A 24233-nucleotide genomic window follows, 5' to 3' on the forward strand; every position below is an offset into this window, starting at 1 on the left:
ATCTCTAAACTGCTTGAGGTCATTCGATGATCTCTTTTCATTGCATGAGAAAAATCCTCATTTTTTTGTGTGTATCTTTATTTTTTTTGTACTTACATTGAAGGCACTGCAAAGCAAAAAAAAATATCAATTGAAAGCAGAAAAAAATTGCATTTAATAGAATAAAAGTGCACGACTTACGGGAAAGAATTAATAAATGATCATGAGCATCTTCTTATAGAATTTTCTCTCGATCGATAAAAATAGAATAATCTTGAATTGACTCAAAATTACCTCGGCACGAATTTTCATCCAATATAAGAATCAACAATCAATTTTATTATGAAAATGGAGACATAAATATTGACATTATCGTCTCAGATAGATCGAACTTGTTCGTACGACGACGTAGTCTATAGATGATGATGATATTACATGTGGAATGTAATTTTTGTGTAGCTACTCCTTGTACATCACGAATATATGTATATGCAACGATATTTGTGCAGTAATAATCAGAAAAATTGCATAAGTCACTTGCATTACTTCCAATATTATCATCAATGTTCGTATTGTACATGCATAAAGATATGTGCGGCAATAATCGTAAATTAAATCGCACGACATCTTCGCATATCTCAATAGTGAAATCGTAGGAATATAAAGAATTATGATAAATCCTGTGCGAAATGCCGACACATAAATAAGCATATGCATTGAAAGCACGAGAAGTTTTTATATCAGTAGGCAGTTAACTTGCCTCATCCTCACACATAAGAAATAATGTTGTGGATAAGATAAAAAAATAACTTAAATTTGAGCGCATTTTTGATGCATTAAAAGATAAGAAATTGCTATAAAATTAAATAATTGAGTACTTCCACTTGATAGTCTCTGATTTTATTGCGGATATAATATCCGAATGATCTAATGACAATTTGTGTAGACGACAAATAGTAGCCGTCAGTCAATATGAATAAATGTTCACACCTAATTTGCACAAAACGTGTAAAAATAATATATTTAAACAGATTTCGTTATAGATGTTAAACAGCAACGTTAATTAATTAATAAATTAAGTGAGGATAATGATTCTGTTGATGATGTAATCATAAATTTATTTGATTATAATTGTACAATTCTTTTTCTTGCCTACACACGTACGTATGTACATATTCTACATATTGAAATTATTATAACAATATAATAAATGTGTGTACAGTGTGTTTCATCACTACGCGTATTGAATTAATAATTATTGATTTCCCATAGAGCAAAAAAAACACGACTATGACATGCTAGGCAACAGCTATTTACCATTGAATTAATGTGAAAAAAGAGATCTATAATAGTTAATTAGTAATTAAAACGCAAGTAAAGGAGAAAGAATTAATTAAAAATGGAAAAGAATAGAAGAGATTAAGACAAGAAGCCACCAACGAGACGAGAATTTTACATGTCACCTCATCAGAACAATGTAATGTGTGGCACGTCTCTCTTTTGTGGCTTTTGTCACAATTTTACGATTTATTTTTTTCGTTTTTAAGTTGAAATGAAATTGAATTGGTTAAAAGAATGTGAACAGGCAGAGTATCATAAAAAAGCTATTTCTCTTAAGCGTCACCAGAAAGATCAACGTGATGATGAGGGCAAGCATCAAAGTTCTACATGATGAACGTAAAGTGGAGGGGATTTTAATGTTAATTAATTACTCAGAAGGTGGTCTCGGATGACTGAAGCGATAGTGTTAAAACCACAAAACAAGTTAAAAGCAGCATAAAAGTTGTGACTTAAAGTCAGAGTTGTTTTAATTATTATAAAGCTAGTCTTCAATATGTTATGGCTGGATCTATGTAGTGCAGTCGATTTAGTTTATTTAATATAATAACTGGGCATACTCTTACTTACTTACTGCAACCGTGTTCCTATGTGGAGCTTAGGTTACATCAGAAGGCTCTCCATCTGACTCTGTTGCTGGCTCTTTCACCTAGTTTGGACAAATTCTTTGTCATTACTGTTCTGGGTCAAGTAGCTTTTGGAGCTTCTGGTCGCCGTTTCCCATGTAGATTCCATCCAAGGATTGTGTAGCAAATTTGCAAAAATGGTTGGACATACTCGACTCAAAGTAATTGTCTACACAACTGACATGTGGTTGGCTTAGTATAGCTGTTGCTTAGAGAAGGCTTATTCATGTACAAGCATAGACAAGAATATCCTTCCACCACGGACTCACCAAATTGATCTACTGACAAGTCTCTAATTACTCCCTTTATGTATAAAAGTTCTGACTCCTCAATACAGAATGCTGTTCCCTATACCTAAGTTCCAACTCTGCTGCAAATAAACATATTGAAATGAAGAAATTTCTCTTTCTTAATTTTTCAATTTCGCTTATCGTAAACTTAACTGTTTATTTCGTTCCTCATTCTTTCGCTTCCCTTTTTGTGAAGTGCGAAAGAATTATTAAAATAGTCTCTGTGGAGTTGAAAAAAAAAGTGCGAATGAATGTATGCTGGCTTAATGCTGATTGTTGATATGAAAAATAGATTAACCGACGATAATATATATTTTTTTGCATTCATAGGAACTAGGTGTAATGTGAGGAGAATTAAAATGAAAGAGATATTTTCTTCTTTATTTAATATAGTGTGTATATATGTCTGATGTTGTCGGCTATTAAATGTTTGGCTTCTTCTGTTGCTGCTGCTGCTGCTTTTGCCTGTCATGAGAAATAACTGGGTGTGTTAAAAGAAGGCATCACACTGGTCGTTTGTCAGATTTATTGGACGACTTGCCTTCTTTCTTCTTCTTAACTCGGCTTTTCGTACCTACACCAATAATTCTAGTCATAGTTCTTTTGGTAGCAAACTCTCTAACCGAACGTAAATTCACTCTAACAGAACTTCACCTCTCCGCGTACGTGTGATTAAATCTTTTCTCTTTCTTACTTTTTATAATGGAATTTAATTTATATATTGTATGAAAAAAAAAATTCTGATCATGCACTGGAATGAGCTTTAATAAATTGACTTTAATTTATAATCTTATGCTGTTCTTCTCACTTTAAAAAATATACTTCACTTTCTGTCTGTCTCACTCAATCAACTCCTTCATGTTCATTTAATTAACTAATTAAATAGTATCTCAAGAAGATCATAATGACGATGAATGAATATAAATATGTACAAATTGTGTCATTTTCCGTCATGTATGACAGGAGAGAAATATTCATGAATGAGAGACGGTTGTGGGCTTTAAATGACTGTTAATTAATTTTTAATGGAGATTCTTTTTTGTTATTGACAGCAAAAGATAAAATATTGAATTTATTGTTCTGGAATGAGGCTTTGAAGATGAGCGAATTGAATTTTAAGGCTTTGTTCCATTTTGAGCTTTAAAGACATTCTACCGACTATGTTGTCATAACTGAATGAATGATCCCTAGACAGAAATTATTAAATTCCAACTTCTAACTTCAAACCTTAATTACTTTACAGCTATGCACTTGTAATACTTAAAGTCAATCAATCTTCTACCATCCATTAAAGATAAACAAATGTTCTTGATATTGACATAAAATTCATTCATGCTTATTTACATTCCCACATGATAAGCATACATGACACAATTAATTTCCTCGTATTTTAACTGTTAGAATCAATGAAAATAATTAAATTAATTAGTTACATCCATCAATAATAAGGTCTCTTACACAATCAATAATTAAATAATAATTGTGTACTTGACATTTTGTGTGTGCATTCTAACATCAGGTGCGAAAAGTACGATGTTAAACATGATGAGGTCATGCATTCATTATCGTGCATCCCAAAAATGGTCAATAAAGTCTTTAATAAATCATGATTCGTATTTACATAAGCAAGTTGATTAGTTTGCATACGTGCCATGTCGCGATAAAGAACAAACTGTAAAAATTCGCTGTTAATATTCTTATTTGAATACATCTTAAATGAACGGATTTTTCTTTTATCTGCAAAAAATTTTTTTCCTTCTTTTTTTATGCCTCGTTTTCATAAAAAACATCATTAGCGCATTTATTTTGACGACAATTTTAACAATACTTATTGCTTATTGTATAATTACTAAAAAGAGATAACTGAAGATTACTTAACAACAAAAAAAGTGGTTCCCGTTAATTTGATGATGACAAAAAAGTAACGAAATTAAAAATTACGATATGATAAAAATTCTTCATCGTTTTTTGTGTGTACGGAAAATAAAGTTTTGCTAATCTCTTTGGCTGTGGTAAGATGCCGGCGTAAAAGTCTAAGCAAATGCTGCTGTTTGTTGAAAAATATAATTTGTATGGAGATTTTGGCATAAGTAAAATTTATTGGATATTGAAAAAAAATGATTGACTAAAGAAAGGTTTTATGCTGGGCAATTCTGAGGATTGGAAGAGCAATAAAGATGAATCAATTTTGACACGTCTGTCGAATATTGGCTTAAATTAGTTAGTTTATCTTTAAAATATTGAATTTTAAGGAGCAATAATTTAAAACAATATTTTAAGAATTCAAAGAACTTCCATGAATTTTTTTGAGGCTTTCGCCAAAATCCTCTTAACCCTTCAACTTCTTACAAACTAATCTTTGTACATTTCAGAACATTTTTGAGGTCATTTTCAAGCTTATTTACGACACAGAATTGCGTTATCGGCTTTAAGTGATTTAATTTTATGGCACATAAAATGCCAAGCCTTTCTAAGAACTAAGTCTTACTCATTTCTGCTGACAAACTAAACAAAAAAAGTATTTAATAAGTTTATCAATTTTTCTTCTCTTTAAACTTCATTTATTCTGTCTCAAATCATTAAGATATTGGGGACGATGTCGTAAAAAAAATTTAATTACGCTAGAAAAAAAAGAGAAAAGAAATTATTTTTTTGCCACTTCTTTAACAATTCTCTTTCTATTGGTAATAACAAAACAACAGCCAGTAGTACAAGAAAATAAAGTATAATAATAAAAATGAGGAAAAGAAGCTAGCATGTAAATGCCGTTCTTAATTTTGGAGCCAGTTTTCGTAGAGATATATATTTTCATTTTCACTTTAATTGAACACTTTTGTTCATTTGCTACTGTTTGAAATGCGAGAAGACAAGAGTGAGAAAAAAAACATACATCCATATATATATGTGCTCGAGTTGCTTCACCATCGCTAATTGTGATTACAAATAGCACACATTTCTTCTCATTCCACAGCTTTATTTCATATTTCGGTTAGAAAAAGGTACACACGTACAATAAAATGCTTTATGCCATAAAATTATTAATTTGATGTAGCAAATATCATCTAATAAACATGCGAGAAATAAATTATCGGACACACAAAAGCTTGTGATAGTAACATTTAGTAGGAAATCATGCATGGAGAGGAATTTGTGGAGCATTTTTGACTTGGATTGACTGGAATTGAGCAATTTCTATTAAGGCATTGTCTTCAGCAAAGTTGGTTAATTGGTCCAAAATCCGGAACCAGGTGGACGTGTTCTTAGCATGGTGCAAGATTTAAACTAAATTTGGTGACAAGTCAGTCTGGGACCGGGTTTTTAATCGATTAACCGAATAACCGGCCCCAGACTGACGTGACTCTTGAATAGTGTCAATTCAAACCGGATTCGGCGCGAAGTTAAAGTCAAGCCTGTTTTTGACTAGATTTTCGATCGATTAATCGATAAGTACTATTCGGGTACTTGCACTAGCCCTAAAACTCACTTATGAGACCTGCTGCAACAAAACATAGAATTTCCCTTCTTAAAAGCATATTTTGAAAGATCATGTCCATAAATGAACAGCAGGTGAAATGGGAATAGTCTGATGCATGAGCTTATAACGGTGATTCTTGGGGAAAATCCCTGGTTATTTAGCCTTTCTATGAAAAAATTAAACTGACTTTAAAGAGTGACAAACGAAGAAATTTTTTAGTCATTAATACACAATGATTTACTAATGCGATTACTTTGTTTACTTATTATGAGGTATTAAGCTATAGAAATGTCAAGTTTGTTTAATATTCTGATTATTATTCATCTTTAATTGCGATTTTTAAATCCTATGAACTTTCATAACTTGCTTGACCCTAAAAAAATCACTAAAATCAAGACAAATTGACCACAGCATTTCCATAAATTCTTGCATTCATTCACTAAAACAGAATATGTGAGAATTACAATTAATTTAGACCATAATGATGATGATGATGATGATGAATGATATTATGTGTGGCAAACTATTTTAATCTCTATATCACATATATTATACATACATTTGTAAATGAAGTGCTTCATTTAGCGAAAAAAAATAGAAAGAAATTCCAGTGTATAACAATAGAACGAATGCATTAATGCCAACACTTTTATTTATCGATGTGCATTGAAAATTAGGTCACAAGGCGTGAAAGAATTTCACGATTGGGCATTCTTTTTTTTGTCTAGTTGCTCAGTAAATTGTTGTAGATTAGTCTAAAGCCTTTCTAGGCGTCGGAATGGTTAATGTAACAGCATAGGAATTAATGTTATGTGAAATGAAGTAGAAAAAAAGTTTTCTTCACCGTTGCCAAGAGCGTGGACGGCTAATGAGAATGAGAAGGTACGGAAAAGTGATGGATGAAGGAACTACAGAGCGCATTCTATAGTTTTTAATCTAGATTAATAGAAATTTTGATATCCGTACTCAAAAACCCAATGACATAAATTCAAAATTGCAACTTCATTGCCAAATCTCTTATCTTGAGGTCACAGGAAGGTAGTAATTATGTCAAAATGAGTCAGGCATTCAATCAACCACACACAAAATTCATGCTCTGACAAGAAGATTGATTTCGCTTAAGTAAACTGTACAAAACATTGTCAAGGTCGTTGTAAAGAGTATAAGACGTAAATTTTAACTGCTAAGTGGACGATGCCTTTTTAATTTTATCCATAATTATAATTTTCACTATCAAATCTCTATTTCAATTAAATTGCTGCACTATAATTTTCTTCTACTTCTCGTCTTCAATTTCTATGCCTGTACGTACACATAAATGACGGGTTTTATTGATGAATCTGATGATGATGATCATGAGAATTCCCCTTAAAAATAAGTATGAGTAAAGCTAAACAAGCAATAGTGCAAATTGAGGTTAATTTGCGTGCGCTTTTTACGCATTTATTAATTTAATAGAATGATGACCTTGAAGACTCTAAATGGGCTAATGATTTGGTACTTCCTTTAAAATACATTAGCGTCACTACATTCTAAAAAAAAATATATCTACATGATGATACGCTCATGTGTAATCAAAAACTATCTTTTTATACACACGAAAAAAAAAGTTGCGAATTTAAAATGAATCGAGGACGTGACGAAATGGGAATTTTTTTTTGTTTTGTTTCTTACGTGCTTTCTCATTTATTTTGATTATATTTTTAGTACACACAAAAAATAGAGTTTTTAAGCATATCATGTCATGTCATGTTAAATGAATTGTTCTCTGTATTCACATATTTTTTTCGGACACAACACACTCATTATGCTAGAAATTAATAAAATGCTAATTTCTTTGATTGTCCGATGGGGAAATTTTCACTTCATTCATTTAGGTGATCATTCAGAAGTTATGTCCAAATTATGTCCATGTACATTCCATTCTTGATTTTACGTACGAGAGATTTTGCAGAGTATTCATTACCAGAATGGCACAAGTCGGTTAATCGAAGATAATTCTTGCACTAGATAGGCGTGACTACCATGTATGCCTGGCAGTCATGTCACTCATGTCAGCCTAGGGTCAGATTCTTGATCGATTAACTTATTTGTGCTATTTAGGTCATGTTTTATCGATGACAATCAGTTGCAGACTTCTTAATTCTCATTTGACTATGTACGGAAGCTGCCCATCTGCATTTTGGGACAGACAATCTTAACATGCAGAGAAATTCATCTTCCTGGTCCTCAAATCTGTAATATCACTCTTCTAAATACTGAACATAATTGAGTGTTGGACATAACAACTAAACAACTCCTTCAAACGATTAAAATAACACGAAAATAAAAGAATCAAGTCTCAAAGATCTTGTTTGATTACTCATAAAAATTATTAGGTTGAATGAAATGACTAATCGATTAAGGAATAGCCTGAAAGAGATAGAATGGACAGGTTTAATGATGATGATAATGAACGATTATGCAAATTGCTTTTGAGATGTATTTTTAGATATATCTTTTAGACTTAACAGCAAGAGATGACAAATCTTAAATGCCTCAACTGCTGAAGTAGTTCTATCTTTTATACATACACGCATAACTTTGTAAATGGATATAAAGAGAGGAGAAAAGTAAGAATTTCTTCAGGTTTTGACTCTATTTATAGACTTATAAGATATTAAAATTCCTATGAGGCAATGACTGACTGACTGATTGTGCTGGTTATTTTTTTTTTCTATTCATTTTTATTAGATCTTCTACTTATGTGTTAAGTGATATCAATATTAAATGCATAAAATGCCATTTTACTTTATAATATTTTCTTTCTATCTTCCTTTTTACTAATCGAGCCTGATTGAAAAATTGCAGACAGTTATATTTGCATTTCATTGCTCCAAGATATTTACTTTTAATCTTTCATGTCTTTGTTGCGTGAATGGATGGAGAGAAAAAAAAAAGTCATCTTGATGAACATTAAAATTCATTTACAAGCTTTATATAAATGCAAATGTTTTGATTTTTAATGAGAATTAATGAGAATCTTCACTGGCTTTAGTGATGATGCGTATAGGAATGAAAAATGCCATAAAATAGCCATGGAATCTAAGCAACAAGTTATTGCGATTTCATCCTTGCGGCTACAAATGCATAAATGTGTCGAATTTTTTTTTTTTTGGCAGCTTTAACGAGCTCATTAAATCAAAGACATAAAATAGCAATAAAAATGGTTATGAAGAAGATAACAAGGAGGCAATAAGGAAAGTTAGTCGATTCATTTATGTTGAAAGATATTTTTATTATCATCATGTGCATTTGCAGACCACAAATCGTGCAACAAAAAAAAATATAATCTCGTTTACTTCATTATAATGATTTTTGTGGTACTCAGTGTATAGTCTTCAATTTCTTACTTATTAAATTGAGTGCAAGTAAAGTAATAAAGGAGGAGGTAGGAAAATGAAACTTAATGATTTCACGATTATAAAACGTACCCACAATGAGCTTATGAGTATGAGTGCATGATTTCGCAATTATTTTGATATAAAATAAAGAACTTATGTTCTTGTTAAAAAATTATGCTATGATAAGGTGAATTTGTTACTAGCTTGGGAATGTGGATAGAGTTTCTATTGCTGCAAATGGAATTAAATTGTTGAGAGTTTTTTGGTAGTTCTGCAATTTAATTTTCTTCTGTTTAAATATTTCCATAGTTTCAACTTCAACTTAATTTTAATTATTCTGTGGCTGTGTAGTTTTTTGCAATGGGTTTCTATGGTATTTCCTCACTTCCACATTCATTGTTTGATTCTCTTATTAATAATCTTGAAATGATTAAAGCTGTTTAAAGGTTTAATTGTATAACTGAATATTAAAGGACTCGACACAAGTTTTATTGTATTTACTTACTTCCTTGGCTTGGGCGCACGAGTGTCCATTTCCGCGCATAGGGAATTCCTAAAAACAGCTCTTTCCTTTGAAACCTCCTGCCAGTTCGGGATATTAGAGACTCTTGCGTCCTTTTCAACACATCCAATCCAAGTTTAATAGCACAACTAGGTTAATTGATTCTAAATCCGATACCATTCCAGTGTCGCTTATTTGATTTTAATGAGAATCTCTAAAGACGTTCTTACTTTGTCACTTCTATGTTAATATAGATCCATAAATTATAGGATTTTTAGTATTGAATGTTACTTTTGAAATTCGAATTTCTTACTGTCAATATTTATATTTATAATCTAGTTTATTATTATATCTTCATATTACTTTAACCTACATGCTAGAGCTTGACTTGGAGACTTCGACATGAATTCTGTATGAGAATCATAAAAATGCACAATGACTTTGTCTTTGATGCATGTATGTTGCTGTTGAGTGAAATTGACTCATATTATCATGCTTAATTGGGCTAAGTTAGAGTCGACTTTCGAGTGTTGCTGCAATTTTACACGCAAGAAGGTTGGAAATTGAGTTTTGTTCTTGATTTCCTTAATCAAACTGAATGTAACAAATCACTTGATCGATAGAAAGGCTGGAATGATTTGGATTCGGTTTACATCTGGCTTTATACCAGAGTCATGCCGGCCAGTTGCCGGATTTTATATCAATCAGCCGACTTGTGCTATTCTGGTAAATATTGATGAATACTGAATGCTGAGGTGTGCAAGATGTGAATCTTATAAAATTTGTAGCAATATTTTAGTCGATTTTGGGTTCTGATGATTATTAACAATCAATTTAGTCTTCTGAAGATCCAACAACATTCCATACCTTGCAAGAATCAATTTACCATTATCAAATGACCGATAATTGTCCATGACAAAATCAATTTCTCAAAATCTTGTTCAAGTAAATTAAATCAATTTATTCAAACACTAAAAAATTTCAAATTTTAATTGCGATCACTTAAGATAAATGTTATTAATAGTAGCTTTAAGCATACTTTTTTATACAAGATGGGTGTCACATTCACATAATTGCCCAATTGTCGATGAGTTATAATTTATTCTTATCATAAATAAATTTATATGAGAGGGACTGACTAAAATTAACGCCTTAAAAATTATATTAAATCTGTTTTTATGAGCATTAAAACTAATGACGCTTCATTATCTCCCTTACCATTTACAGGACATTTTAAGTAATAGCGTTGTTGCTGTATGGTTGGAAGTACGACCACGATATTTGATACCTGACACAAACTGCTTCATTGATGATTTGGAATTGATAAAGGCAATTGCTAATGCGCATCCGTTGTACCAGTTGATGATTCCTATCGTTGGTAAGTTGAAAAGTTTTCAGAATTACTTTTTTTTTTTGTGTAAAGTTTTTTAAGGTACGATTATCATGTCGACATGAATTTAAGCACACAATGAAAATGAATAATGACAAACATTGTCGTTACTCTGGCCTCATAATGCTGTTTCTCCTCCTTCGTACAAGATAGGAGATTACAACAATGTTTTACAATGTAGAATCTCTTTCTGTTTGCTATTGCAACTTTTTTTTTTATATATATAAATGTATATATTGACACAAATAGCCTAGCCATGCATCCATGTCTGTTATACATATTTGCTGTATCATCATCATATTCGTGATCTCTATTCTCGGTACATACAGATTTCTTCCTCCTCAAATTCATTTCTCTTCGCTCCATACAATTTTTTCTTTACGTTATCTATCTATTAAGTAAATACTCAACATGCCTGACCAGACTAGCTACATCTCTTCTTCCTTTTATACATATTTAAATTATAGTGATTTAAATATTCCTTGCAACGGCAATACATTCTTTAATAATAATATTATTATGGCTTTATAAAGATTATCGTCTTTATAAAATACCTTGTAAAAACTTGTCATTTGCATGAAATTATCAAAAAGAATTTTGTCCCCTCTTTCTGTCGTCTTCTGCCGACAATGAATGTGGTGAACATAAGTTCTGGCCGGCTGTGGATGTGTGAAGCGCATTTCCAGCAATACCCAAATCTGTCTGTACCCAATTTGCAAATATGATGAGCAATTAATTCAAAAAGTCATGCTTACACAAAAATCCATTAAATCTCTTATAACTGCAATCTCTTATCCTTGCTTAATTATTCAAATTTAATGCCAATCTTGACATTCCTTTATCAAATCATCCGACAAGCTACCTCACATCTCATCAACACCTGTTGATGTACCGGTACAAAATTGACATTTATAGCTGCCGCAATTATCAACTCCGTGAATGTGAGAAGAAGAAGAAGCTGTAAAAAAAAATTATTAACTAAAATATGTGAATACTCATTAAATGGCATTAATGTACTACAGAAGTCATGAGTGAAGCAATGAAGTGCCAATATTTGCGTGTTCTTATCTATAAACGCCTGACAGACGATGATGATGATGCTGTGAAGTTGCATGACAAAAGCTATTTTCACACATGACGTGCTGTGTTGTCTGTTCTTGTATGTTTCATACTTACTTAAATAAATGACTGATAAAGAAATGTAATGATGACTTTGAGGAATTGGAATGAAGTGTGAGTAGTGTTAGGATGGAAGAGATTGCGTTTAGCTGATTTTTATAGAGGATATTGTGTTAGGATGGATGGCTTTTTGGCTGTTCTTGAGGTTATGTGGTTATTCAAGGTTTGGTTGATCCAGTCATAAATTTGAAGCATTTAGCATCTCCTACTGTAATTTCATAACATTACGAAATGCACTTTGAATTCCCACATCGAAGTTATGTCAAATGACTATTCAACTTGACATCTCTCATACTCATTACTAAGCAAGACCGTACGATTAATCAGGTGGCAATAAAAAGTACAATAAATATTGCATTAGTTATCATAAATTACTGTCCATCATCATTCGAAGTTGAGAATGGGAATTCATTCCATCCATAAATTGTGTCACGATAATATGTGCTACCTGTCCAATCAGCAGCATCTGTAAAAAATAAACAGCAATATATTTGTTTATTTGTACTGAGTCAACAGATTTTTATGATGTCCATTCGTCAGCTTTATGCACCTTCTGTGAACAAAAACAATAAAAACTGATCTTCTCGCTAAAAAATAATGTGAAATGACTGAAAATGGCATAAAGTGTCCTTTGATTGCTGATGTAGCAAAACAAAACAAAAAAACAAAATTAAATATAAACAATCTTCATGTTTCTCGGGGCGCACGTATAGGATTGCAAGTACATTATACAATTTTTCAGTTTGTGTATAATACCTATATGGAGAGAATGAGAGATTAATTGAATAAAATTATATGCAATTAAAGTTTATAGCCTTTAAATGTGATAGCGGCAGGAAATGTAATGGAACAATCGTTGCAGTTCAGTCCATACTCAAGTTGATTATGCTTATTCCATTATTTTTAAGAATGAAAATTTCTCTTTTTTGATGATAATGTTCCGGGAGTTATCTAGACATTTTTGAGGGGAAAGTAGAGTTCAAAGTTGAGTCTGTTTAAGTCTAGTTGACCTAAATAGTGATGGGTTCAAGTTTTTAGCGAGAGGGTTAAGGCTATAGGCAATTAAGGTTTCGTTTTTATTGCTCATTTGTTCTGGATTGTTCAGCATATCAACCGAGCATACTTTCTTGGCTGAGACGCACGTGGACCCATTGCCGCGCTAAATGAACGTCTTAAATCGACTCTGTCCTGCCAGAAATTTTGGCAGCTCGGAATATTAAGGACTTAAGCGTCCAATCCAGGAATTCTTTGGTCTTCCTTAAGCAAGCACAGGAATTGCAAATTTTCGACTGACCGTAAAGTCTCATAACCCGATTCACATCATTTACAAACAACCCTGCCTTTAATTTTTTAATTTCTTTCAAAAATATCGCGGCATTAATAACAAACATCATCCAAATTAAAGTTTTTATGTACAGGATGCATAGTGGGATTATCTTCTTTGTTCTTATTAATCATTGGTCCGCAGGCGATCAAACTTAACATTTTCTTTATCAATTTTTTAATTAGTTTTTTATTTGTTAGTCATGTTTTGATAATGGATGATCATTTCCAAAATATATTGAACTCATTTGCTGTTACTAAACTTCCTTATTGGATTTTTTGTAGTTCAATATTTCAAAATATCCACAGAAATTGGTAGAATGAGGTTGGGAACGCAATGAACTCTGAGTTTTGTGTGGGTGGAATTTGGATGCGCTTTTGAGTATTTTGGTCCATTGCATTCAATGGTGTAGAATAGCTACTCAACCCAGAATCGCGTTTTCTCATCCAAAGGCATCAAAGCATGAAAGAGCCTTTTCATTACTAGATCAAATTACAGATGAAATATAATTCAACATCAAATTGTAACAGAAGTTCATATTCTATCCATACAATGTAAACTATAGACATAAATGAAGCATGATGATTATTATATTATTGTTTATCTTTCTGCTTTAAGCATTTCGCACATTTGCTTTACATGAAGCTTATCTCGTAGGCCGTCAGAGTGTTGCTTAATTATGATGCATGATGATTGAAATAATTCTCAGAAATTTTATTATCCCTGATACAATGTTGTATTAAAAATCAATTATTAATTACAGTTATTAATGAGCTCGAAGGATTGAGTCGAGGAATTGTGAAACCATTGACATCATCTGTCGTTATGACTTCAGCATTGTGTGAAAAATTGGAGAAGAACTCGATGCATAATAATAACAATATTAAATCGGGAAGTCGTAGTGATCCACAGCACGTTGCTATGGTAACGCAGGCGTGCAAAAATGCTTTAACATTTTTGAAATTAAAGAATCCTGCTGTGAAGTGAGTAGTAGCTGATGATTATGAGAAGAGATGAAAATATTATTTTTAATTAATTTTTTTTTCCATCCTCACATGAGAGTTTGTGGATGTCAAGGGGATGTAACTTGGGACTAGAGGTTGAAGACGATTTTTGGCTTTTCCAAACAAAATCTGAGTTGACTTCAAGCTTAACTTGCCATTGTCTACACGACACAGTCTAAAGTTACACCTCCTTGACATCACATCCTAAGTAATATAATACATAATTATATTAATAATAAAATTGTAATTATCAATAAAGGTGCGTGACAACAAAAGGATCGGTCATAAATGCAGCTATATTTACAAGCGAAGACAGTCAAAATGAGCAGAAATCAAATGATGATAAAATTCTCGATACAGCATTAAGTTTATGTAAGAAGAATGTTGAAGAGAAGCGAGGTAAATTATGATACTTACTAATTGCCACTTAATGAAACTTAATTGTCTCTTTTTTTCTTTGTTCTCTTCATTAAATATGATACAGGTGATGTGAGATATATTATCCGTGAAGTTGTACTTTTATCGAGCGATCGTAATTTGCGTGTGAAAGCACTAACGAATGATATTCCTGTACGTGAATTGCCCGACTTTGTACGGTGGGCAGGACTTGGCAGTGATCTTTAAAAGATAAAACGACAAAAATTTATTGATTTTTAAAAAATTAGCAACTTTTATCCCAGAAATTTTTCTTACTTTGTTAAGTTTTTTTTCTTTACTTCCCATATTATTCAAAATATCAGCAAAATTTTGAACATTATTCGGTGTGTATGTTGTAAATAATAATTGCAAAAATTAGTGTGATTGTAAAAATCAAGTTAATAATTCTTACTGAATCCTCTTTTTTACATAAAAACTTATTTTATTCTATCTTAACACACAAAAAAAAAAAACAAATCTGACTATAATGAAATGTTATGAATCAATTACTGTTTACCCTACGTAATGTAAAATTTTTATAGCTTAATTGACGATTTCCTTAACATAAATAATATCACATTTACATTTTTATCCTTCGTAATATATTTTACACTTTTTTTATACTTTTTATGGTTCTTTTTCGTATACAATAATAATTAATGGTTCTAAAATATATATTTGTATATCATCAACAAAAAAAATGTGTACTTGATTTTTGTTATGTCCGTAAATTTACGTATGATTTTTAAATATCGAATTTTTGTCATAGATTGAATTTCTTCTGGATTTATAAAGAACATAACTGCCTTAATTGTTTGTATTTTATTAAATAATGCAGTTCATGTCATAAATTTCAAGGAATTTCAATCTACGACATCACTTTCGTATGAAATTGAAGTTTGGTAGTGGATGTATCAATGTTACTGTAATGTATAGCCTTTGGTGGGAATCCACGTCCTCAAAAATGTAGAAATTTAAGATTTCCGGTTTGTTGCCTAACCATTCGACCACAGAGGTCTTATTGGAAGATTCACCTACTTATGGATCATACCACAATATGTTCCGACACCAAAGGCACTAATTGCTGTCTTTAGTTTCTCAGGCTTAACTTCAATTTCATCGAAATTTATTTCTCCATAAGAACAATTAATGTAATTTGAATGAATAATGTTCATCATACATAGCATAGCCTTCTTTATATTCATACGAATTACTTTTTCACATAAAAAAAAACAAAACCATTTACATAAATATAATTAATTAAAATTGATTTCCTTAAAGATATAAAAAAAAATTAGATAAAAGCTTAGAAAAAAAAGAACATGAAAGTTATTTCTTTAATTCACAGGTATTGATTGCTACTTGCTAATTGTTATCCAAAAGCTAATTTATGGTTGTCGATATTTTATGATAGACAAAAAAAAAAGAATCGGACTAGTTGTTAATGGCAACCTAAAAATAAATATGTGAAGCTTTTCAACAAAATTTTTTGAGTTCCGAAAGCATCCGCTATTCAGTAAAATTGTCAAGCTTATAGTTTTATTGTGAAAATGATGAAAATTTATAGAGAAAAAAAAAATAAAGAAGCTTATTGAAACGCCAATACTAGAGATGAAAAATGGTTCCATTCCTAAACGAGGAGACTTTCCATCTCATAACGCCAACATTTTCTCGTGAATTTCAAATCTTTTCCCTCATTCTATGCAAAACAATACAATTTTCATACACAATGGAATTAAAGTTGCATCCTTAGTAATTAATAGCGCAAAAATCATGTTGCTGATGAGGAAGTGCATAAGCTTTTTTGCACTTTCGCATCTTGAATTAATTAAGAAAATTAAAAAAAAAGAATTGAAAAAATGATAAAAAAATTTATTTTCAATAAAATGATGAAAAAAACTAGTTTAAAATTTAAAGGAGTTCTTATTTTAATTTTAAGCTTTTTATTGACACAGCAAAGCATCGAACCTGGCATCAAATGAAATATTCTTACAACTTAACGTGGATTGCATGCTTGAAGAGACATGGCGATCTTAATCAATGTATATATTGCTTGTTGCTGCATCCAGCTGTCCGTACCTGGTATCCTTGGCTTACTGGAACCATGCTCTGATGTTGAGCCTAAGTTCCTGAAAAAGGCTTTCCATCTGACTCTTTTGCTGGCCATATCACAAAAATTGTACAAAATATCCATTATTGCATCTAACTGACATCCTCTTGGTACTCCTGGACGTCTTCTCCCTTTTGGATTCCATTCTTACCTAGTAAATAGACCAGCAGACAACAATTGGGTCACCTTCAGATTCTACCTAATGAAGGTCATGAATCACAATTGATCTGCAAATCCACCAAAATTAAGGAAGATGCTCTCAAATTCACAATTCTGTGAAAGCCTCAACTTCCTTAAAAATAATTAACTCATCAAAGAAACAATCCCTAGCTCATCAATTCTCATCATTCACAATCACCTTTTCAGGGTGCCGCTCTTAATGATTGGGTATCTCGTTTAAGCAATTCTTATAACTAATCGTCATTTTAGACTCAATCAACATTATTTGAATCATGCTCATCAAATATAGGAATCTTAGACTAAAAGTTATAATTGAAGATCTTTGATGATGATGAATTAGGAATGTCAGATGAGCATGTTGTTATTCAGAAATTTTGAAAGCATCCTCCTTTGTTTTTAATAATTTAAATCCGGCGCAAATCACGTAAAGTGCAAATTATATTGAATAATAATTTTTTGTAATGACTTAATACGAATAGGATATCGAAATAATATTGTATCAGACATCTTGTACATAGATCACCAATTGATGAGTCTTTAATGACTTTATTTGAGTATGTTGCTTATTTATTTGATAGAGTTTTAATAATGTTTTGAAGGGGAATTGAGGAATTTGACAGTAATCAAATTGGAGTCTAGTTTGGAAGTATTGCTGGATGTTTAGATGCTGTAAACGTATGATCAGGCAAAGTTAGCCTCGTAACTGTCACTCAAGGGATTTTGAATGATCAAAGTGCAGTAAAGCATGTCTATTTTCAGTACATAGTCTAATGGATCAACGTGATGATGTTCTGGCAAATCCAGTGGGTTATGCTGGATAGTCTTGCAAGTCCTTACTCTTTAAGCAATCATGGAACCTGGCACACGTATGGATCATCGACATTTATACAGTACCTTCCAGTTAAACCTCCATAAAATGATATATTCAGACTTGGACTGTCCATATGATCAATAAGAAGAAGTAACAAAATTGACACATAGAAGGCAATTCATATGATAAAAAAAATAAATACTGGACATATGTCATTGAATTATTGAATGTTATTGCGTTTTTCGATAGAATCGATCAATCTTTGAGCAAAAAGGCTCACAATCATCTCCAATTATAAGAGCAAACAGCATACAATGACTGTAAATAATGTGGAATTTAAGACAGAAAAGTTTATTCAACTCGATCCATGGGTGAATCTTATTTAATGTATGGAATATAGAAGCAGAGCATGACACGATGTAAGTAAGAAGACGACAAGTTGACTCTGAATTATTTTGCACACAATTCAACATTAAAAAAGCAGAGAAGAAAGAATCATTTGCGAGTTAAAGAAGATTATTGCGATCAATTTTCCATTCCACAGGCTTTACTTCTTTCTTTTTCTACTTCTACTTCTATGTAACCAATTATTATTATGTGAGGATAACATGCAAAAAAATAAAAAAATGGACACAAGAGCATGAAAAGCGAAAACTATGCAAAACGACCTGCACTCAACTCTTTGCATAGATTACAGAATAAATAATGCCGATTGAAATCCCTCCTCATCATGCTTTCATTCTGTAGTTTCAATTTCAGCAATTGTACATACATTGAATATCTATGTAAAGTACTTTTTAGCATATTTGTTTTGTTTTGGGATTATGGAAAAGCTATTGGAAGTCAGATTGTCTGGAGATTTGTTGATTTTCTGAGGACATAATGCAGCCATAAGAAAGGAATGGGCTTCTGGAGTTAAAGCCTAATCCGTCAATACCAATCATTCAATTGGGGCCTGGAGACAACAATCAAATACCGCAAACTATACTTCATCGAAAAATTTCTGATCATCCCTCTGTCTAAGATCATACGGTGTTCTGAAATTGCTTATTGAATGGCATTTCATGTCACTGACCAAGTAAAGCAACATCAAAGATCAACGAGTATACTGTTTAAAAACGATAAATTGTTTATGTTGGTATGCTGCTAAGGATCAAACCGAACCTCATTAGCTTACAGACTAGCAGTAAGATTTTGCGATCGGAAATGCAGGTTCGATTCTCACCAAGCACAAATTTGCTTAAGAAGAATCAAATTATGTTAAAATTTTAAATTCTTGGTTTACCCTGACTGTTGAAGAATTAGCTTACAACAAGCTCTAAACTACTAGTCATATATGAATTCAGCTAGTCCTATAAACTTGATCACGTGTTTTTAACGGTCTGTTTACTGATAAATTCATCGTTCCTAATGAATGTCAAAATCCAGCTTCATCTACAACATTAGGATAACCTTCCTCAATGCCATGAATAAGTAAAGCCACTGAATGATCTCCTCATGCTCATATTTATTAAATAATACCGACAGAAATCCCCTCACATAATCCAAACTTGCTACAATTCTCACTTCATCTTGACCGTCAGCAGGTACATAAAGTGCGCTAAATTTACAACTGAAACCCATAACATAATTCACCGACTTAAAAAAGCATGTAAACGAACAGTACAAAGCAGAAAAAAAAAATATTCAATACTGTGGAATAAAAAATCTTCTAGCGATGAAAATTTATATCAACGAGTGCATTGCAATGTAAAATATTGAACTATAATTAAAGGCAAAAAAATTATTCTTCTATGTTTTATGTGCGCGAGTCGAGTGAGATACGAATGAAATAGAGAGCGATAGAACGCAGTCAAACGTAAGTTCAAGGCCGTGGTGAGAAAAAAAAGTAAAAGAAATGGTTTGAAGTGAGTGCTGAACATGCCTGTTCATTTCATTTTCTCTTCGCTATTCAAGATATTTCTTCTCTGTGCTGTAAACGAATTCCAAAAATACTAGATAATTGACAGCTAGAGGTAATTAAATGTCTTAACATAACGATGCGTACATTCGTCTTACTACTTTGTGACATTTGTCGACCTAAACCTGGAAATATAATTTATTTTTTTTTTCGTCGACCTGATTTCCGATTCACATCAATTTTAGCGGGTTTTGGGTGATGTGGAGGGTTTTGGAGGTTTACAGAATGTCTATAGACATTGATTAAATGTTGATGATTACTGCATGATACCCGAAGATCGCATTGTGCTCGCTAGTCCATCGATACATTGCCATATCAACGGCAGACTACAACCCAGCTTCATGGTGATTACTGCGCATTGCCGCATTGTGCTGCTCGGGATAATACGTTATTTTCAACGCAGAATCTGCGAGTTTAATGAGATGGCGTGGAGTCATGCAAGTGACCTGTTGATAGAGGCACTGTTGCACTTGAAATTGTGAACTATCAGCGGCAGCAATCTGTGGAACAGCTGCAGACAACGAATAAGAACGATATTGTTGCGAAACTCAGCTTTATTATGGTGAATTGTTGGATAGGTCATGCGATGTCTTATGACTGTGTACGAGAATTTCAAGACTGGTTCCTTTAGTTCAGTCTTCTTAACTACCTGTATGGAATGCGCCATCAACAATCTCATAATGAGCCATATGACTCTGCTTTTCTTACATACCTTTTCACTGTCACTTATCGGAATTTTCACACACATATTGAGACCCCATCGTATTGTACTCTATAGACATGTGTGTTCAAAATTGCGACAAAAGAATTTGATTAGATAAAAATAAAGTAAATGAATTGTCTATTGAAGTCGTCATGTCTTCCTCTACTTAAGCAAGTTTGACAACCTATTGCAATTCTATCGTGATTGATGCGTTAGTGTTTCTCAATTGTTTATGGATGACTACTCAAGAATATTGAGATTTATTGGAATTTGTTTTTCCGTGCTCTTCCTTTTATTTTGTTTGTGTCCGAAATCCCTTACGTGAAATAATTTTATTTACACTAGAATTGGTTCTGATAAAAAAAACTTTTCATGGCCTCTAATCAATCAATGTTCCCATTTTCATTCGCAATACAATGAAAAACTATCAGAAATTGGGAAACGAGAAGAAAGACATAAAAGGCCAATTTTCGGTTATTTTTATAGCCAGTCTTTTAAAAGAGTGTGAAGTGTGTTCAATAATTGATTTTAAGTGAATTCTTAATTATTTTTCGTGTCGTGCTGAATCTTATAATAAAATATGACATCATTAAAAATTATATTTCTGTTAATATCCATCATATATTATGCAGATTGTGTAAGATATCAATATAAAGATTGGAATTAAAAATGTGTTAAAATGTTAATTTGTAATTCTGACTTTTTTGGATGCGATTGCAGCTGCATTTGAGTGGAAAAAGCATCTTGTGAATAATTTAGGATAAAGTCAGTCATTTATGAAGATATTGCATGTGAACAGTAATTGGAATAATTTTTAAGTGCCCAATATTTTGAAAGCTTTAACAATCTTGAACATTCCGTTGTGCATTTGACACCAAAAACTTAATTTCATATTTTCACACGCTGCATTTGAAAATCTCAAATTTTTAATCTTTCCGATTATTTGGAAATTGAATTTCTTTTGCCTTAATTTAGAGTAACAGAAGTGTAGTTTTAATTACTTAGTTAATTGCATTTTTGTCAACAAAGTAGGCTAATTTCCGAAAAGTCAGAGTTCCAATAATTGAAAATTGAAAGAATCTTAATCTCAAAGATCAATTAATAGCTTATATGCAGCAATTTATTACTTCCAATCACAGTTAGCTATGATATAAAATTCCAGCTTAATAAATTCTTGGATTTATAGAAATATACAGTCTTAATCCTGCTGTTTTACAAGATGATAATTAGATATTATTCAATTAATTTTAATTAACTTGCTCATCTATCATAAATTTAGTGATTAGAATACTGTGTAGATGATTTGAAGGTATTGATTACCAGGAAGTAATGACAGAGTGTGATAACTAGCTTGACATAACCTCAAAATCAAATTTCAACTTTAATTGCACGATTTATCGCATAATGTCTTACTGGATTAGTCCAAAACTATCAATTCCATCAACAATTGCACATCAGTCGCATCCAAAATCTCCAACATCCACTAAAGCTACTGCCTCTTCCTTCAAAATCATTTAATCAACAATTAAAATCTATTTCCAGTCAGAGCAAACTTACTCAGCTAGTTTCTTTAGCAAATACATCGAACCAACATCAGCAGTGTTATCAATCGATACAGCTTATCAAGATTCATGTGCCACAAGACAAGCTCCAGGTTAGAAATAAAAAAATATAGACATTGTTACAACAATGTCACGAGATAAAGTTATGACATGACAAAAAACAATGTTTTCTTGCAGGTTTTGTCTGTATGGACTGTCGAGTCTTAGCTCGATGCATTTTCCGTGGTAATCAATGGGATACAATTGCATTGGAGGCATGTGATGAAGGCCAAGGACTTTATTGTAATCCAAATGAGCAGAAATGTTCAGCAAATACGGGTAAATTTTTATGTCGTCACTTACGATTGTTGATTAATGCACGATTATTTATGTTAAATTTGAAGGACCTTGTCATCCTGGAGCTGGTGGTATTGACAACATATTCCCATGTTCAGCACCTGGAATCTACGTAAGCTTGTTACAAATTATATCTAATCTGTAAATATTAAAATTTTAATTTCCAGCCTGATCCATACAATTGTCAACAATATCATATATGCTTCCCACATGGTCCTAGTGTCCTCAGTGTCACCGTACTTTGTGGTGGAAGTACAGCATATAATCCTGTCACAAATGATTGCTCATTGCCAACAACTCATAGCATATGTTCAGGAAATGTATTCCAATGTGATTTTGTTGGTCAGATGGCAGCATGGCCATTAAATGCAAATATTTACTATATGTGTATGGCCAGAACAAATGCCGTAAGAGTTCTATTTCCACAAGTATTCCGTTGTCCTCTCGGTCAAATCTTCTCAAATGATGATTGTGTGCCTGGAACTGGTGGAGGACTTTTGCCACCAGGTGGAAATACTAATGGCTTCCTTTGTCAACGTCCAGGTCTTTTCCATGATCCAGCAAATTGTAGATCATATTTCTTCTGTGACGGTAATATGAGATCACAACAAATCATGTGTCCGACAGGAACATACTTTAATCGTGTGGTCAGCGGATGTGTTAGAGGATCTTGTTAATAAAAATAGTAATTATTTATTCATTTTACATGTAAAAAAGTTAGCAATAAGATTGAAATTTAAATAAAAGTCAACAACTCATCATTCCAAAACTTTAATTGAATATTGTTGTGCAAAAACCAATGTACTTGAGCAATACTGATGATTCCATGATATAACAAGCTTTAGTAAAAACTTACAAGAAATATCACAGCAGTAACATGAATTGTGGCACAAACCGTTCAATGGAGATAAGGAAAAAAAATTACAAAATCGAACAAAAAAACTTACAACTGTCAGGAAAATTTTACATCATAGTGCTGGGTTTTTTGTAACATCGTGTTTCAATGTGCCTTGTATTTCGATAAAAAATAGATATCTTGCACATGCCCTCGCCACTGAAACTAATTTATTGACTTTTTTACGGCTTGATGAACTTGAATATTCAATTATAGACTTTAGAATGAGTTTTTTTTGAGCTGTTAGGATTTATTTGAGGTTAGGATGGCTTTAAAGCTTCTGTATGTTTTGAGCAAATGGACATGAAGTACTTAGGGTTTAGGATGAATTTAATCCACCTATAAATTGAGAATATTCTACAATTTCGCAAGAAAAACAATGCGGTTAACCTGAAAATGAGGTTAGAATGGATCAAAATCATCAGTCACGGCAACATAGCAGCCCTAGCAAAATCATTCTATACTGTTCGGGTTTATTATAAAAGCTTAATCAGACTAGACACGACAAATAATATCGAGCTAATGAATCAATATTTAACATGATAATTATCATGCCATCAAAACAGTAATTACATTATGTTCCATATATTTAAAACAATTAATCAACACTACATCATCATTTGGTTTATAGAATTAACAATATTCATTATCCTCAGTCACACAAACAATTTTTTATTATGACAATAATAATAATGATTTTATGGTAATTTATGATTGAATCTGTGGATATTAATATAAATATTATATGTGTGGAAATTTATGCAAAAAA

At 32.0% G+C, this 24233-nt stretch overlaps 2 protein-coding genes across 3 annotated transcripts in view; both read left to right on the top strand.

Annotated features, from left to right (window-relative positions):
- Smg6 (Smg6 nonsense mediated mRNA decay factor) overlaps window positions 1–16817 on the top strand; it is a 42752-nt gene extending 25935 nt beyond the window's left edge. For both annotated transcript variants that reach the window (XM_070646071.1, XM_070646072.1), the window contains 4 exons: window positions 10821–10971; window positions 14250–14469; window positions 14750–14889; window positions 14975–16817. In XM_070646071.1, coding sequence (XP_070502172.1) covers window positions 10821–10971; window positions 14250–14469; window positions 14750–14889; window positions 14975–15114 — 651 coding nt within the window. In that variant the 3' untranslated portion in view covers window positions 15115–16817. The remainder of the gene's footprint in view (window positions 1–10820; window positions 10972–14249; window positions 14470–14749; window positions 14890–14974) is intronic.
- A 4330-nt stretch (window positions 16818–21147) lies between these two features.
- Window positions 21148–23344, top strand: LOC139094928 (uncharacterized). Its single transcript, XM_070646164.1, has 5 exons — window positions 21148–21308; window positions 22214–22325; window positions 22411–22551; window positions 22617–22681; window positions 22737–23344. Exons 1-5 carry the CDS (start codon window positions 21252–21254, stop codon window positions 23244–23246), a joined length of 885 nt encoding a protein of 294 aa, XP_070502265.1. The 5' UTR covers window positions 21148–21251; the 3' UTR covers window positions 23247–23344.
- Window positions 23345–24233: the final 889 nt, after the last annotated feature.

Source organism: Chironomus tepperi, unplaced genomic scaffold (assembly GCF_022539635.2).
Source record: "Chironomus tepperi strain 1889 unplaced genomic scaffold, CSIRO-AGI_Ctep_v1 contig_359, whole genome shotgun sequence".
In the NCBI taxonomy this organism is placed as follows: domain Eukaryota; kingdom Metazoa; phylum Arthropoda; class Insecta; order Diptera; family Chironomidae; genus Chironomus; species Chironomus tepperi.